This window comes from Neoarius graeffei, chromosome 23, assembly GCF_027579695.1.
Source record: "Neoarius graeffei isolate fNeoGra1 chromosome 23, fNeoGra1.pri, whole genome shotgun sequence".
NCBI lineage: Eukaryota > Metazoa > Chordata > Actinopteri > Siluriformes > Ariidae > Neoarius > Neoarius graeffei.
Window position 1 is genome coordinate 23201937 of NC_083591.1, and position 16587 is coordinate 23218523.

At 39.4% G+C, this 16587-nt stretch overlaps 1 protein-coding gene across 1 annotated transcript in view; it reads right to left on the reverse strand.

Annotated features, from left to right (window-relative positions):
- Positions 1–15834, reverse strand: part of myo10 (myosin X) — a 194449-nt gene extending 178615 nt beyond the window's left edge. The window contains exon 1 of the mRNA XM_060905943.1: positions 15447–15834. Coding sequence (XP_060761926.1) covers positions 15447–15467 — 21 coding nt within the window. The 5' untranslated portion in view covers positions 15468–15834. The remainder of the gene's footprint in view (positions 1–15446) is intronic.
- Between the last annotated feature and the right edge of the window lie 753 nt (positions 15835–16587).

The following is a 16587-nucleotide window of genomic DNA, read 5'->3' on the forward strand; positions in this document are numbered from 1 at the left end:
GCGCCGACAAATAGTGGAGCAATATCAGAAAGGAGTTCGACAGTGTAAAATTGCAAAGAGTTTGAACATATCATCATCTACAGTGCATAATATCATCAAAAGATTCAGAGAATCTGGAAGAATCTCTGTGCGTAAGGGTCAAGGCTGGAAAACCATACTGGGTGCCTGTGATCTTCGGACGGCACTGCATCACATACAGGAATGCTTCTGTATTGGAAATCACAAAATGGGCTCAGGAATATTTCCAGAGAACATTATCTGTGAACACAATTCACCGTGCCATCCGCCGTTGCCAGCTAAAACTCTATAGTTCAAAGAAGAAGCAGTATCTAAACATGATCCAGAAGCACAGATGTCTTCTCTGGGCCAAGGCTCATTTAAAATGGACTGTGGCAAAGTGGAAAACTGTTCTGTGGTCAGACGAATCAAAATTTGAAGTTCTTTATGGAAATCAGGGACGCCGTGTCATTCGGACTAAAGAGGAGAAGGACGACCCGAGTTGTTATCAGCGCTCAGTTCAGAAGCCTGCATCTCTGATGGTATGGGGTGGCATTAGTGCGTGTGGCATGGGCAGCTTACACAGCTGGAAAGACACCATCAATGCTGAAAGGTATATCCAGGTTCTAGAGCAACATATGCTCCCATCCAGACGACGTCTCTTTCAGGGAAGACCTTGCATTTTCCAACATGACAATGCCAAACCACATACTGCATCAATTACAGCATCATGGCTGCGTAGAAGAAGGGTCCGGGTACTGAACTGACCAGCCTGCAGTCCAGATCTTTAACCCATAGAAAACATTTGGCGCATCATAAAACGGAAGATACGACAAAAAAGACCTAAGACAGTTGAGCAACTAGAATCCTACATTAGACAAGAATGGGTTAACATTCCTATCCCTAAACTTGAGCAACTTGTCTCCTCAGTCCCCAGACGTTTACAGACTGTTATAAAGAGAAAAGGGGGTGTCTCACAGTGGTAAACATGGCCTTGTCCCAACTTTTTTGAGATGTGTTGTTGTCATGAAATTTAAAATCACCTAATTTTTCTCTTTAAATGATACATTTTCTCAGTTTAAACATTTGATTTGTCATCTGTGTTCTATTCTGAATAAAATATGGAATTTTGAAACTTCCACATCATTGCATTTCGTTTTTATTTAGAATTTGTACTTTGTCCCAACTTTTTTGGAATTGGGGTTGTATAGTGGTTAGCACTGTTGCCTCACAGCAAGAAGATTCTGGGTTCAAGCCCAGTGGCTGACGAGGGCCTTTCTGTGTGGAGTTTGCATGTTCTCCCCGTGTCTGCGTTTCCACCAGGTGCTCCGGTTTCCCCCCACAGTCCAAAGACATACAGGTTAGGCTAATTGGTGGCTCTAAATTGACTGTAGGTGTGAATGGCTGTCTGTGTCTATGTGTCAGCCCTGCAATGTCCTGGTGACTTGTCCAGGGTTTACCCTGCCTTTCACCCATAGTCAGCTGGGATAGGCTCCAGCTTGCCTGCGACCCTGAACAGGATAAGCAGTTACGGATAATCGATGGATATATATAAAATATTTCTTATCATTACACTTTGAACAAGGAAAGTGAAAATGTGCCTCAACATAAAACTCCAGCAAAGATAGAGTACAGTATCCTACAGGTATACACTACACTGTGCTGTTTTTTTTAAATTATGGCTTACTGCTTTTTATAGTTTTTTTAAATGTTGAAACATTTCATTTCATTATTTTTAAGCCATTTTTGGTCAGCAGCGTTTCTTTACATGTGCCTAAGACTTCTGCACTGTCTGCACAAGCACTGAAAAAGTGTTTTTCACAACAGATCCTCTCTAAAGGCTTCAGTTTTAAAAGAGAATGACAAACCAAAGAACCTTCTCGAATGCACGCTGAAACCTATTTTTGTGTTAGACTGCACTGATTCATGGTAACTCTTTGAGTCATGTTATTATCCACTTTTTTGTCTCAGTAGTACAACATTCGAACAGCTTTACTTTCTAATGCTTGTCTCCAAACAAATACTGAACTATGGAACCATTTCTCTCTCTCTCTCTCTCTCACACACACACACACATACACACACACACACACAAAAGCTCATATGCCTTAGAGCTATGCATTCCCAATGTACTGCATGCGCCAACAGAAAATGCAGAAAAATCATTAACTTCAGCCTGCTATAATTATAGGAAGTTTATTCAACCATCTGTAATTTACAGAAAAAAATCTTTATTGTGATTAGTACAGTTTAGAAACATAGTCAGTCTTACAGGATTATGATGTTTTAATGAACATTCTTCCCTCTGATGCGTTTTTCTTGTTTTTATTTGGGGGACTTCTCCTTCAGGAAGTCACGCAGGAAGAAACATCAAAACATCCTGCCATCTCCTTCTCCAATTTAAACAGCACACACAAAATACACACTCCAACAGCTCAGCACCATTAACTAAAACACTCAGACACACTTCCTGAGCGAACAGCGAGCGTGTGTCGGTCACGTGGGACTGAATTAGAGAGGCAGAATTCCAGAGAAACTACATTTAGACTGAAAGAACCTCATGCCTCAACATTCGGTTGTGTGGTTGTGTATTGTTGTATATTGGTGTGCAAGAGAGAAATCCTTGGGTGTAATTAAGTTGCTTGGTACATGTGATTCATTCGAATGCATCAAAAGTAAACTTCCTGTTTTGGTGGTGGCTGATTGGCTGGCAGAGAAATTTCAGGCAAGGATGGATCTCAGTCAGAGCAAAGTGCACTAACCAACAGAAACCATCACATCTCATGGAGAAAATCCTTGAATCTACCTCTGCGCACACACACACACAGGATCAAACATGTCATCAATCGCCAACTAAAACATCATCAAACTCTTCCTGAGTGAACACAGAAAAGTACTTTTTATGTTCAGAAAAAAAGATTGTAATACCCTTTTGAAAATTCTATTCCTTTGAAGATCAATGCGTGTGTGTGTGTGTGTGTGTGTGTGCGCGTGTTTGAGACTGAGGTATTGTGTTTAGCTCCTGACCTGTTAAAATAATATTCGGGTAAAGAGGCCAGCCATGTTGTAGAGGATTTAGGGATGAAAGGAGTTAGGGCTACTTTGTAATCTCTTTACTGCTTAGTGCTACACACACACACACACACACACACTAATTTACAAACACACAATCATGAGAACACACACACAAACACAGTATACAGTGCAATCTTATTTTACCTCTTATTTGTGTGTGTGTGTGTGTGTGTGCACACGTCTGTGTGATCCCTGAAACCATTCTTTTCTCATGCATTAAAAACACATGATCCATCATGTGTGCAAGGCTTGTGTGTTTGATACACTCTCTGTCTCTACATCATAAACCTCTCTCTCCCTCTCTCGTTCTTGACAGGAAAAGAGGGCTCAGATATCGTTAAAGTCAACAGAAACACAGGATATTAATATGAGAAGATTCCTGCATGCTTTAAAAGCCAGAGTTTGTCTCTCACACACTCTGTGACCTCTCTGAGTCTCTTCACTCTGTGTGTGTGTGTGTGTGTGTGTGTGTGTGTGTGTGTGTGTGTGACAGAAATGTGTTTTTATAAGGTTGTCCTGTCTGTTTGAAGTACAGCCTACCTTTATGTGACACTCCTCTACCTCCTGCACCTCAAAGGTCACACAAATAAACCCATCAGTATCTCATTAGCAGTGTTTCATGTGTTTCATGTTTCTCTTGTGAGAAGGTGAAGCTAACAGCTGCTTCATTTACACCACTGACGCTTCACCAGCACACCGGAGTCCCACATGGTGACCATATGACATGTCTGTACAATGACTGATCGCTTGTTTACTTTGTAAGTTTTTTTGTTCTTTATTGAACTTCTCATTAAATAAACAGTTCTGCCTGATCTGAATTTACTTTGATGAGTGTGAAGACACACTTTTTTAAGGAGACATGCAGCAAGGGCTGAATAAAACTGAAACAAAACCGACTGTAACACCTTCTCACACACACATCTTCTTGTCCTCTTGTGAAGCTCATCAGGCTGTGTGTGTGTGTGCGCGTGCACGCATATTACATTAATGCCATTTAGCAGACACTCTTATCCAGAGAGGACATACAATGTACCCAGAGCAGCCTGGGGAGCAGTTGAGGGTTAGGCGCCTTACTCAAGCCATTCCTGCTGGTCCAGGGAATTGAATCGGCACCCTTTTGGTCCCAAAGCTGCTTCTCTAACCATTAGGCCATGGCTTCCCCTGATGTGCGTGCATATGTGTGATGTGTGAGCATGCATGTGTGTGTGAGCATGCATCTGTGTGTGTGTGTGTGTGTGTGTATATATATGTGTGTGCGCGCGCGTGTATGCATGTGTGTGCGCGCATGTGCATGCATGCGTGTGTATGCATGTGTGTGTGTGTGTGTGTGTGTGTGTGTATACATGTGAGTGTAGGTGTGTATGTGTTAGTGTGTGTGTGTCTGTGTATGTGTACATGTGAGTGTGTGTGTGTTAGTGAAAGCAGGTGTCATCTTTAGCCTATGATGAAACCCTTCTATCCTGTTGGGAGTGAGTTCTTCCAGGATGACCCCAGCTTGGTGTAAATCTTATGCTATGTCCTTCACCATCATCAGATCCCAACCTAATGGATTTAAAAATTATTTCTTTATTGAGACACTGATGACTGAAGCTTTGAGTTTCAGGACCATGAGCTGGCTTTGGTCAAAATAATCACAGGTCACAACAACGACTACTGTATCTGTCCTCGCTATAATCACTTTAATCAAATCAACCACAGCTATGACTCAGCTATGAGTTTATCAGAGTAAGCAAATAAATATGCACGACATACAAGATAAGGCCAATGTATTCCACAATCACAATAACGACCACCGACCACAGTTTCTCTCCATCGTTTCCCATTTTTCTCATTTTCTTGGAAATGATTGATAATTTAATTGGTTTCTGAGTTCTTAGTTGTAAACTACTGACAGTTAGGGTGTGTGTGTGTGTGTGTGTGTGTGTGTGTGTGTGTGTGTGTGTGTGTGTGTGTGTGTGCACGTATCCTGAAGCTAAAAAGATTAGTAAGGGCAGAGTAAATAGGACTGGGTCATAGATGTGATTTCTCTCTCTCTCTCTCTCTCTCTCTCTCTCTCTCTGTGTGTGTGTGTGTGTGTGTGTGTGTGTGTGTGTGTGTGTGTGTGTGTTTTACTTTGCTCACCAAGCATGGGAGGATAACAAGAGGGATTATGTTTCATGTCTGAGTACGGGGTACAGCAGGTACTATAGGAACTAAACCCCTCACTCCCTCAGGTTTTTTTTTTTTTTTGTGTGTGTGTGTGTGTGTGTGTGTGTGTGTGTGTGTGTGTGTGTGTGTTGGGGCCAAACAGCAGTTTCAGAGACTCTTGGAATGTTAACAGCAGCTCTGCAGGAAGTGAGAGAAAGGGTGGGAGAGCTGGCGCGAGAGAGAAGAAAAATGATGGAAAAGAATGAATGTGTTTCTGTTTTCCACTGACTTGCAGCTTTAGTGAGAGTCACTCTGGCTAACGTTGTCTATCATGACAACTGTATTACAGCACTACAACATCGCCTGTTACAACATCCAGACAAACGCACACGACGTTCATTGACCAGTTCACAGACACACGTAGTCAAAGTGGCACACTGACACACATTATCTGTCTGCTGAGCTACAGGATTAGGCATATGCTCGCTCGCTCTCTCTCTCTCTCTCTCTCTCTCTCTCTCACACACACATCTCGTATTACTATCTTTACGGGGTAATTCTGTTGACTTGTGTACTATTGTTGCTGATTATGGCCTGTCTGACCCTAACCTTAATCTCAACAACTAATGATACAATATCGACACATTTCAAAGTGGATTATTTTCAGATAACAGCATGGACTGACTGTAGTGTGTTATTCCTCCTACCACAGTGACCTGTCAATGATTACAACGTTTAACTCATTAATGAAAGATAAACCCTGCTTTGTACCCAGTTATAGTTACATTTAATAAGGATAGGTCAGTTCCTGTTATCACTTATGTTATAGTAGCTACAGTATACCTTAGGAATTTAGCGACATATCATGTGGCAACAAGGCAATCAGAGATAGCAGACCTCACCCCTGCAGCATAACGATGATTTCCTCTTGGCTTGGTCATTCAGATTATATTCATGCACTATTTTCTTATTGCAATGAAGAGTTTATAACATCAACGAAACTGACTTCATGTTAAAACTGTTAATGTTATAGTCATGTTGTCTGTTGTTGCCCAAATGAGGATGGGTTCCCTTTTGAGTCTGGTTCCTCTCAAGGTTTCTTCCTCATGTCATCTGAGGGAGTTTGTTCTTGCCACTGTCGCCACAGGCTTGCTCATTGGGGATAGATTAGAGATAAATTTAGCTCATGTTTTAAGTCGTTCAAATTCTGTAAAGCTGCTTTGCGACAATGTTTATTGTTAAAAGTGCTATACAAATAAACTTGACTTATTTGTTTCTTCCATTACTCCAACTGAATATAATTTTTGTATGGTTACGATACATTGCTTTATCAATTTTCAAGGGCATCATTAAAGCATATACGCAGAACCATGGCCTCACTTTCGTTTATAAATGCCTTGAGACCTCAAGAATGGCACAGGAATAGTTTTAAGCGTTAACAAGAAATCTAACATAGTAATTTTTACAATTAAAGTGATTCATATAGGTAGTGGTCTGAGTGAATGACCTTGACGTCCGTAACGTCACAGCAGGAAGTCTATCGGTCTCATCGCCATTTCCGCTATACTAAAACACAGAGCTGACTGCAACTCCGATCTTCCATTTTGAGCTAATTTATCGCCATGCCACGTAGATGTGCCAGCAACACGACAGAAGGTGGATTTATGTTGCATTCATGGCCCAAGAATGTTCAAACTGCAAAGATTTGGACGTGTTTTGTGAGTTGTTCACAGGCACATTGGGCGGCTACGAAGTGGCCTCTCCTCTGCTCTGCACATTTTACTGAAGACTCATACGAGACCTCTGATCTGTTGAGGAGCGTTGGCTATAAGCCCGTATTGAAAGAGCGTACAGTACCAACAATTAAATAAAACTACAAGAAAAGGAAAGTATTTATTTTATTATTTTTTAAACGGAAAGTAAGTTCAGTTGCACCAGTCCTCCTGGAGTGAGCCAAGGGTTGTTGGTAAAACCCGGGACGGAACGGGACGGGACATATCACTCGGGCAGTGACCTCCCCGTGGTTGTTGCTAAAACCGGTGACGTTCCGTTCCGTCCCGAGTTTTAGTAATTGCCTGAGCCAAGCAGTAATGGCGGAATACACAGTTTGGAAAAAGTGGAGAAAGAGTGGACCAGCCGTCTTATTTCTAAACTAGATATTGCCGCCATCTCACCCTTACGTGGAAGAAGTGAATGAACAGAGAACTGAATGAACAACTGAAAGTCAGATTGTTTCAAAACAATCGGCCTTCAAGAAGTGAGAACACAGACGGGTAAGCTCTGACTCTCATTTGGATATAAAACAACAAAAACATGTTGTTTACCTGCATTTAGATTAATACATGTAACTTGTATTGTGTGTTTAAGTTACCGGTATAAGATTATTTAATTTGCTTCAGAATGTGATTGTCTCAGTTCATCTGATTATTTAATCAACCTTTTACATTTTATCAATGAAAATGCATGCATGTACATGTATGTTGCATAAGTTATAACACCTATCCTGTTTTAATGAGAGTCAACCCACAATCAATGCAGTCAAATCAGTCTTAGTTGAGCAAGTTGGTAACAGTATTTCTTACTTTCACCATAAATTTTTATTTATATGACTTTGGTCTATAGCTGTCAAAGCCCTCGGCCTTAAAACTGGTTCCTGTTGTGATGTCACAGACTCAGGACTGGCTGGCTCAGCAGGGCAGCTCGAATGCCAACTTTGCAGTCAATTTTAACTCTCAAAAATATATATATTTTTATTCCCATTTATGCAGCATACAAGAGTCAAGGGTGGATATACTATCCACTCAGAAATGTATTTAAAAATAAAGGTTCTGCGAATTTCCTTTAAAGACAGGCAGTGCAGCGCTTGTATTATTAAACAGATCTGTACAAATCATAGTTCATTCTTTTCTTGTAAAGCATAATTGTTCGGAAAATATATGTGTGAAAGTACGCTTTCTTTTTCTTTCTCTTTTTTCTTCGCACCACAACATAATTAATTGAATGAGTTCCTATGATCATGATACATCAGCCCAACAAATTTCATGTCAAGCCGTCCAGTCGTTGCTGAGTTATGAGCGAAAATCTGGGGTAGGACACACACACACACACACACACACACACACACACACACACACACACACAGAGTGAGCACAATACCTCGCTGTCCCACTAGGGGGTGAGGTAATAAACCACGATACAAATTTATGACAATTCGAATTGATGAAATAAAAAATAAATCATGATTATTATTAGCCTGCATAATCTCTTTGTTTTTCCTGTAAATTTGTTGTTCAGACAGTAGAGGGTGCAATAATAATAATAATAATAGCTGTATTTTTTCGTGGTCTATCAGATATATTCCATTCAGCTAGCATGATATTGAACGAGTCTTTGACTTGTTCAATATCATGCTAGCTGAATGGAATATATCTGATATACCATGAAAAAAAGCCAGCCAATATTATTATTATTATTATTATTATTATAATATACACACTCTCTTTTCCAGTTTGTCGATGTTCGTTGGTATGTTTTTCTCTCGTAAATATGTGTGAAGAATATCTAATGAAGTTTTGGTAGCTTTTCGGGTGCTCAACACGTCTTTCTCTTTCCTGGCAAACAAAGAAATGCTTCTTCACATGCACAGCAGAAAACTCTCATTGAATATTCACATCAGTTCCGATGTGTGACGTCATGTTGTCTTGACAACCATGCAATATTGTAAACCATATTCAATGCTCATTCTCCATTGGGTAGAGTGACGTAATACATGTAGGATCAGCGATACGCTAACAATATTGCATGGAACTAAATGAATGAAACCCGCTACAAGGGAACAGAATACGTGTTTTTATTCCATCGAAAAAGTGCTCTGTACGTATAATAATGTACAATATCGGGAATGAACGTGACTTCACCATCGGTGGAAGTAACATAGCTCTAATGCTGTAAAAACACACAAAAAACAGATCTAAAATGAGAAAGAGCTGTTGTGTGATGCACTGCACAAACAGATTTAACAAGAAATCAGAGCTCTCTTTTTTACAGGTTGCTGAGAGCTAAAGAACGAAGAAGCAAATGGAGGTCGTACAAATGTGCATAAAAGTTTATTAAGAAAAGGCCTACATGTTATTAACGCTTTTCCTTTTTAATAAAATGAATATTTTAGTGAATAGGGCATTATATTTTACTGCAACCTTTACAAATGTGGGTAAATCATTATTGTTGGTTATTAAGAAAATTCATCAAAAGTTGTTTTATTTATTTATTTATTTATTTATTTATTTAACAAAATTAATATTTAAGTTGATAAAGAATAGGAAACTAAATGTTGCATTTTTTTTTTGGTAATAACATTTTTCATTCAATTTTTTAATCGAATCGAGTCGTGAATTTGGTGAATCATTACATGCCTAGTATACATCATCATTGACTTGTGACTGAGTTAATGAGAGGAAAACAAAACAGCTTGCCAAACTCCTGCATCCTGAAGACTCTCCTGTGTCGGAAAAATTACTCATTGTTACAAAGTGCTGACGCCTGGGACTCCTAAATCAGACATAAACGTGTCCTAACAGAAAGCTTCACATCAACGATTACTTTTTTTTCTTTGTTAATCAACAAAGTGTTTAAATTCATTTATTATTAGGTTTAGATTATGTGGATCCTGTCCCTGTCTATGAGTCATTACTAAAGAAATAATATCATAATAATAACTTGTGCATTAATATACAGTACAACCTCATCATTATTGTTAACAGCAAGAAATATCATCACAGCTGCTGTTACAGAAAATGAATACACACCTACTGAACTGAGAATTCATCTGCACTGTGGTACAAGGATGTGTTTTATGTTGTTTTTCTCTTGTTTTGCTACCAAACACACTTTGCATGCTCATTTAAATACTGCACAACTGTGCATTCCTGAAACTCAAACACATCTCTACAAAGCATAAGATATTTCGAAGACAAAGCACAAAGATTGGTGCTGCAGGTAAATTATTGCACACCTCCACCTTTTAGTAAACAATAAGCTTAACGATCTCAAAGTAAAACCGGCTGAAATCAAATTTGCATTTGCTCGAGACGTACGTGTTCAGGATGTTTTTATTTCACTTGATCACAGCTGTCAGTCAAACTAATGTTGTGTACTGATTGGCTGCCTGCAGGTAACTGTGCCATGACGGTTAAAGGAGAGCAGGTACAGCCTCCACAGATAGCAACAGAAACTGTGTTGAGTCACCTCTATTACACACACACACACACACACACACACACAAGAACAAATTTTAAAAAATGCAGGTGCTTACACGCAGCTGCACAAGCACACACAAATACAGCTACACCAGAAGCTCTCCAGGCGAATGAGTATACCTGTTGGGCGTGGAGCTGGCTCTCTTTTTAATAAATATTTATTTAAACGCTTTAGAGGTGTTCAACCAGGAACTACGAAGCTGAAGCAATGAGCAATTTAAATTCGCTATGATTTGATAGTGAGCTTACTGCTGGAAAATTCAGTGAAGTCACATTTGTCCTTTTGTTGTAAATCCTACTACCTCAATCTCTTTCTATACATTCCCAAAACCAGACGTTCTCAAGATTACGGATTGATTTTAGTGTAAAAAAAAAAGTATGCCACCTTAAATACCCAATATGATTACAGTACAGATTAATTTTCCTAGCCTATAATCCAGCTTTTGACCATTAGAACTTTTTATTCAAGAACTTTTTTCACATTCACTACCCAGTTATTCTCTTTGAAAATGCATATTTAAAATTACAGACATATTTGAGCTAACAATTCTTATACTTGTTTTTATTTCAAGCTCTAGATTAGCAAGTAAATATCTTCCTTGAAGAAACAATGCAATTCTAGCATAATTTCAAAAGCATTTCTTTCCAGTGATCAGACAATTAGGATTATAACAAACAATTTTATCACTTTTAGCAGTTGTAGTTAATAGTGATCTCCACTGTCATGCTATTAAAATAATAAGATACACGGTCAAAAGAAAGAGTAATATATCGATAACTGTATGCTTGTTCCTCAAGGTACAAACAGCATAAATATGCAAAAAATTATTTTGAAACGCACACTTCATTCACTGTTCAAGGAGAAAGAGCATACCAAAAACACATATCCTTTAAAGGACAACCTCAGTGACAAGTATTTCCACTAAAAGGTACAATTTATTAGCTTTTTTACAGACCCCCAGGGTTTCTAGACACCACTTTGAGAACCGCTACCCTAAACAATTCTCATACACATAATATAAATGCACATGCCTGTGAGGAACTGGCTTCTGCATGCTTTGCCCTTTCACTTTAAGACTAAAGGCTCTTTTGTGTTTAGCAGATAGGCAGCAGCCAGATGATATTTGACACTAGCAAGCAAAGCCTGAGTGCACAGGAACCATTTCACTATTCATCAAAGAACAAGTGAACCAAAATTAGGCTTTTAGCTTCATGTTTGGTGACATTCCAGTTCTCGGTAAAAGACACTAGTTCCGTGCTACCTGAAAGGATTGGGAAATACAGTAATTTCTAACACGTCACATTTTCGTCAAACTCGACAGGTAAAAAAAAAAAAAACAGCTGCGTAATGAACAGCTCACAGGTGACTCAGAGAAACTTTCCTGGTGTTTACATCACTGTGGCACACCCTTATATTCACTGATCATTCACGCTATAGCAAGTAAGCTAAAAGCCATCCATACAACACTAATAGTGGAATAACTGGCTACATCCAAAAGCACATTAACTACGCTAGGAGTCAAAATAGTATTCCACAAGTAGGACAGATTGAATTACAGAACAGTAAGACAAAATTAAATAGAAAAGCACTCGGTTGAGTGTATCTCTCTGCCAAGACACATACAGTGTCTTGCAAAAGTATTAATTCCCCTTTGTGTTTGTCCTGTTTTGTCGCATTACAAGATGGAATTAAAATTGATTTTTTTTTTTTTTTTTGGGGGGGGGGTTAGCACCATTTGATTTACACAACATGCCTACCACTTTAAAGGTGCAAATTATAGTTTTATTGTGACACAAACAATAATTAAGTTGAAAAAACAGCAATCTGGGGTGTGCACAGGTATTCTCCCCCCAAAGACAATACTTTGTAGACTATAGCCACCTTTTGCTGCAATTACAGCTGCAAGTCTCTTGGGGTATGTCACTATTAGCTTAGCACATCTAGCCACTGGGATTTTTGCCCATTCCTCAAGGCAAAACTGCTCCAACTCCTTCAAGTTAGATGGGTTGCATTGGTGTACAGCAATCTTCAAGTTATACCACAGATTCTCAATTGGATTGAGAATGATAGCCAAAAAGATCGAATTTAGTCTCATTTGACCAGAGAATCTTCCTCCATGTGTTTGGGGAGTCTGCCACATGCTGTTGGGCAAACTCCAAATGTGTTTTCTTTAGCAATGGCTTTTTTCTGGCCACTCTTCCATAAAGTCCCACTCTGTGGAGTGTATGGCTTAACGTGGTCCTATGGACAGATACTCCCATCTCCACTGTGGATCTTTGCAGTTCCTTCAGTGTTATCTTTGGTGTTTTTGTTGCATCTCTGATTAATGCCCTCCTTGCCTGGTCTGTGAGTGGCCTTCTCTTGTCAGGTTTGTACTGGTGACATATTCTTTCCATTTTGCTATAATGGATTTAATGATGCTCTCTGGTATATTCAAAGTTTGGGATATTTATCATCACCCAACCCTGATCCATACTTCTTCACAACTTTGTCTCTGACCTGTTTGGAGCGCTCCTTGGTTTTCATGTTGCTTGCTTAGTAGTGTTGCAGAGTCAGGGTCCTTCCAGAACAGGTTGATTTATACAGACACTATGTGATAGATAATGTGACACTTTGATTGCACACAGGTGGATCTTAATCAACTAATTATGTGACTTATGAAGTGAATTGTTTGGACCAGCTCTTATTTAGGGGTTTCATCCAAAAGGGGGTGAATACTTATACACACTCCAGATTTCTGTTTTTTTCCATCTTAATTATTGTTTGTGTCACAATAAAACCACAATTTGCACCTTTAAAGTGGTAGGGATGTTGTGTAAATCAAATGGTGCTAACTCCCCAAAAACCCATTTTAATTCCAGCTTGTAATGCGACAAAACAGGACAAACACCAAGGGGGATGAATACTTTTGCAAGATACTGTATTATCAACATCAAAATCAAACTCACTTGAACCTGGGACAATGCTAAAGCTGTACACCAAATTTCATCAAAATCTGTTCAATACTTTTTGAGTTATGTTGGGAACAGTTTAAAAAAAAAAAGACAACAAAAAACCCCTGGATCTGTATACATAACCCAATTTGTATCAAAATCTAACCAATTGTTCCTTGGCCCATGGCTCACATTTCCTCAAAATTTTATCAAAATCTGTTCACTACTTTTTGAGTTATGCTGGGAACAGACAACAAACAAACAAACAAACAAAGGTGAAAACATACAGTAACCTCCTCCAACAAAGTTGGCAGAGATAATAAGACAATGAAATTTAAAGCTACAGGATGTTTTAAATTTTGCCATCTTGTGCAATATTGTGAGCTACTTGTGGAAGAACATTATACAGTGAGCTGTACTGCAGCCTTCTCCTCCACATACACTCAGAATCACAGAAATGTTATGAGAATAAAATAACTTTATCAGTTTGACTCACTGACTATTGTGCATATGTGTTTCTCTGTAACTAATGAAGCAAAGCACACAATATCCATATGAGGGTCAGTATAAGAATATGATAGGCCCAAAAGGCAATTGGTTCTTTTTTCACTAAGGGGTGGGACTTGTGTAATACAACTACTCGCTGAGTATTATGCAGGGTTACATTTGTATTTTAAGCAGTGGCCTCTACCTGTTTAGCCAGACAAATCATTCCTGGAACCTTTTTCCTGACTTTCATTCTCTCACTCCCATTTACTTTGTTTACTTAGATATGCTCTACCACACTCTTTTTCTCTAAATTGTTTGCATATCTACAATTTTTATCGGATCTTTACGATCTCAACATCACATCTTCAGATGATGGTTAATGCAAAACTGTTTGGCTGTGACAGGCTTACAAATACGACCGCATGTACCAAACAGGTAGAAAGGCCATCTCTCCTCAGTGATTCTGCTTATTCATAATAAATTTCATACATATGTACAGTACGGTACAAGACTTTGAACCATCCCACCAATTCGAACACAACAATAGGCACTAAAACAATCAAATAACTGTTTGTCAAGTTGAAAGTTAGTATGATAAATGTATCCATTTAGCTACCCTCTAGTATTTTATCTAACCTTACATAAATTATACACTAGAAGTGCGACTTGAAGGGTAGTGCTTGGACTCTGATAATCGCTGCTTCCAATTATATTTCTTCTTCTTCTTCTTTTAAACTATTTGATATGGTATTGCTGACTCCAACCCAGCTTGAGTAACCTATCATTTCGTTGGAACTGCGGTCTGGTTGATCCAACTGATGTTAGATTCCACCCACTGGTTTTAATGGAGGACGCTGACAGATTGAATCATTCCATGGTACGCACCAAGGCAAATAATAAATATTGAAATAAGTATATACCTAAATACAGAAATAATCAAATATATGTTTAAATAAATAATAGCATACAGTATATTGCAGTCTATTCGTCAAGTTTAGTTGATTTGTTTGTATTAGTTAATCAATCAAAAGAATAATTTCATGCTTTACTACCTGATTATGCATCTACTGTAATTCATTTTCTCTTGGCACCCAAAGCCCACCATATACATTCAAGTTCATTAACAGCTTTTCAGATGCTAATCTAATGTACTGGTGCCTGGGATGAGCACATTGTGGGAACTAAAATCGGGTGGTTTACATCATAAGTCGGGTTCGTTTGGGATCCAGACGGAGCGCGCAGGCCGTTTTACTTCTAATAATAGCGGGTGGACGGAAGAGAGGAAACGGGAGAAAAGGTAAGGAAATGCCAGAGAATTCCTCCGGGAAGCGCTCCAAACTCTTTAACCCTGATCAAACCGGCAACCCTCTCTCTCTCTCTCTCTCTCTCTCTCTCTCACACACACACACAGTGTCTTTGAGAAATAAATGAGAAGAGGATGAAAGGAAAGAAAGAAAGATCTTTCTTCTTTCGCAATAAAAACCAGAGGTTGCGCTCTAATCCCAGCCTGCCAGAACAGCTTCTGTATGAGGATGCAGATGTATGAATCATATTTCACAAGAAGCTTACCTCTGTAAAAAAGTTATCCATGGTGCTGATTATTGCCAAAAGACCAAGCAGACTTCATAAAAGTCGAGCAGCCCAGTTCGGCAAATTTATCTGCCCTCAGTGCTGTAATTACAGATGTTAAATCCTCACTCCATTTCAGTGGCACAAGTTCCAGATCTCTCTCTGTCTCTCTCTCTCTCTGTCTGTCTCTCTCTCTCTCTCTCTCTCTCCAACAACACACACGCGCGCGCCGAGACAGGACACTTCTTTGTTTCAGGGGTTCCAGATGTTCACGAGTCAATCAAAGTCCGCGTTCACGTGCGCTGTAATTCCGGGGATCTGCCGTCCACTTTGAGCGCGAGCTCACTTTGTGCGGCGTGGTGACGCGTGCATCGGTAAACAGCTCTCTCTCTCTCTCTCTCTCTCTAGCTCCGCCCTGCACGCTGTCTGAATGAGGAGGGGAAAAAACCGACAGGCGTCCCGGGCCTCACGCGCTCCTCCTGCCTGCCGTTTCACGGACTGGTTCATTCAGTTTTCACACGAACGGAGTGAAAATTCCAGCTTTTTGGACTCCATGCGAATAACCTGCTGTCATTAACCTGGACCAGTCTGGATGATCTGCACAAATTGTCTCATGCAGGACAGGGGCGATTCTAGCATCTGATCTTTGGGGGTGCTTAGCCCCCAGAGCTGACAGAGGCACCTGGCTTGAACGACAGTGTTTCCACGTTTATTCCGCATTTAGACTAGACTTAACTAGGCAAGAAGACTAGACTAGACAAGACTAGACTTATGCAATGTTTTAACAGAAGCTGACCCAATAAACTATGATATCTACACATTTACAACCACTGACACAAATATTTACGTTATATTTTTAACTAAACAAGACCTACTACTGCATTTGTAATGTTGGAGCTATTCATTTTGAACAGTGGTAATTGTTATTGTGTAATAATAGTGTGTATTATTATGATTTTACATTAGTAAACGCTATGTTACATTAAATAAAATTGACTAGCACACGGTGGTCTAGTACCGTAGCACTTGTACAGCTCTGCACAAAAGTATCTCTATGGATGATAAATGTCGTTTTTATCATTCTGTTCATAGACCAGGGAACATCAATATTGCATTATGCATATTATTGTGTTGTGTTTAA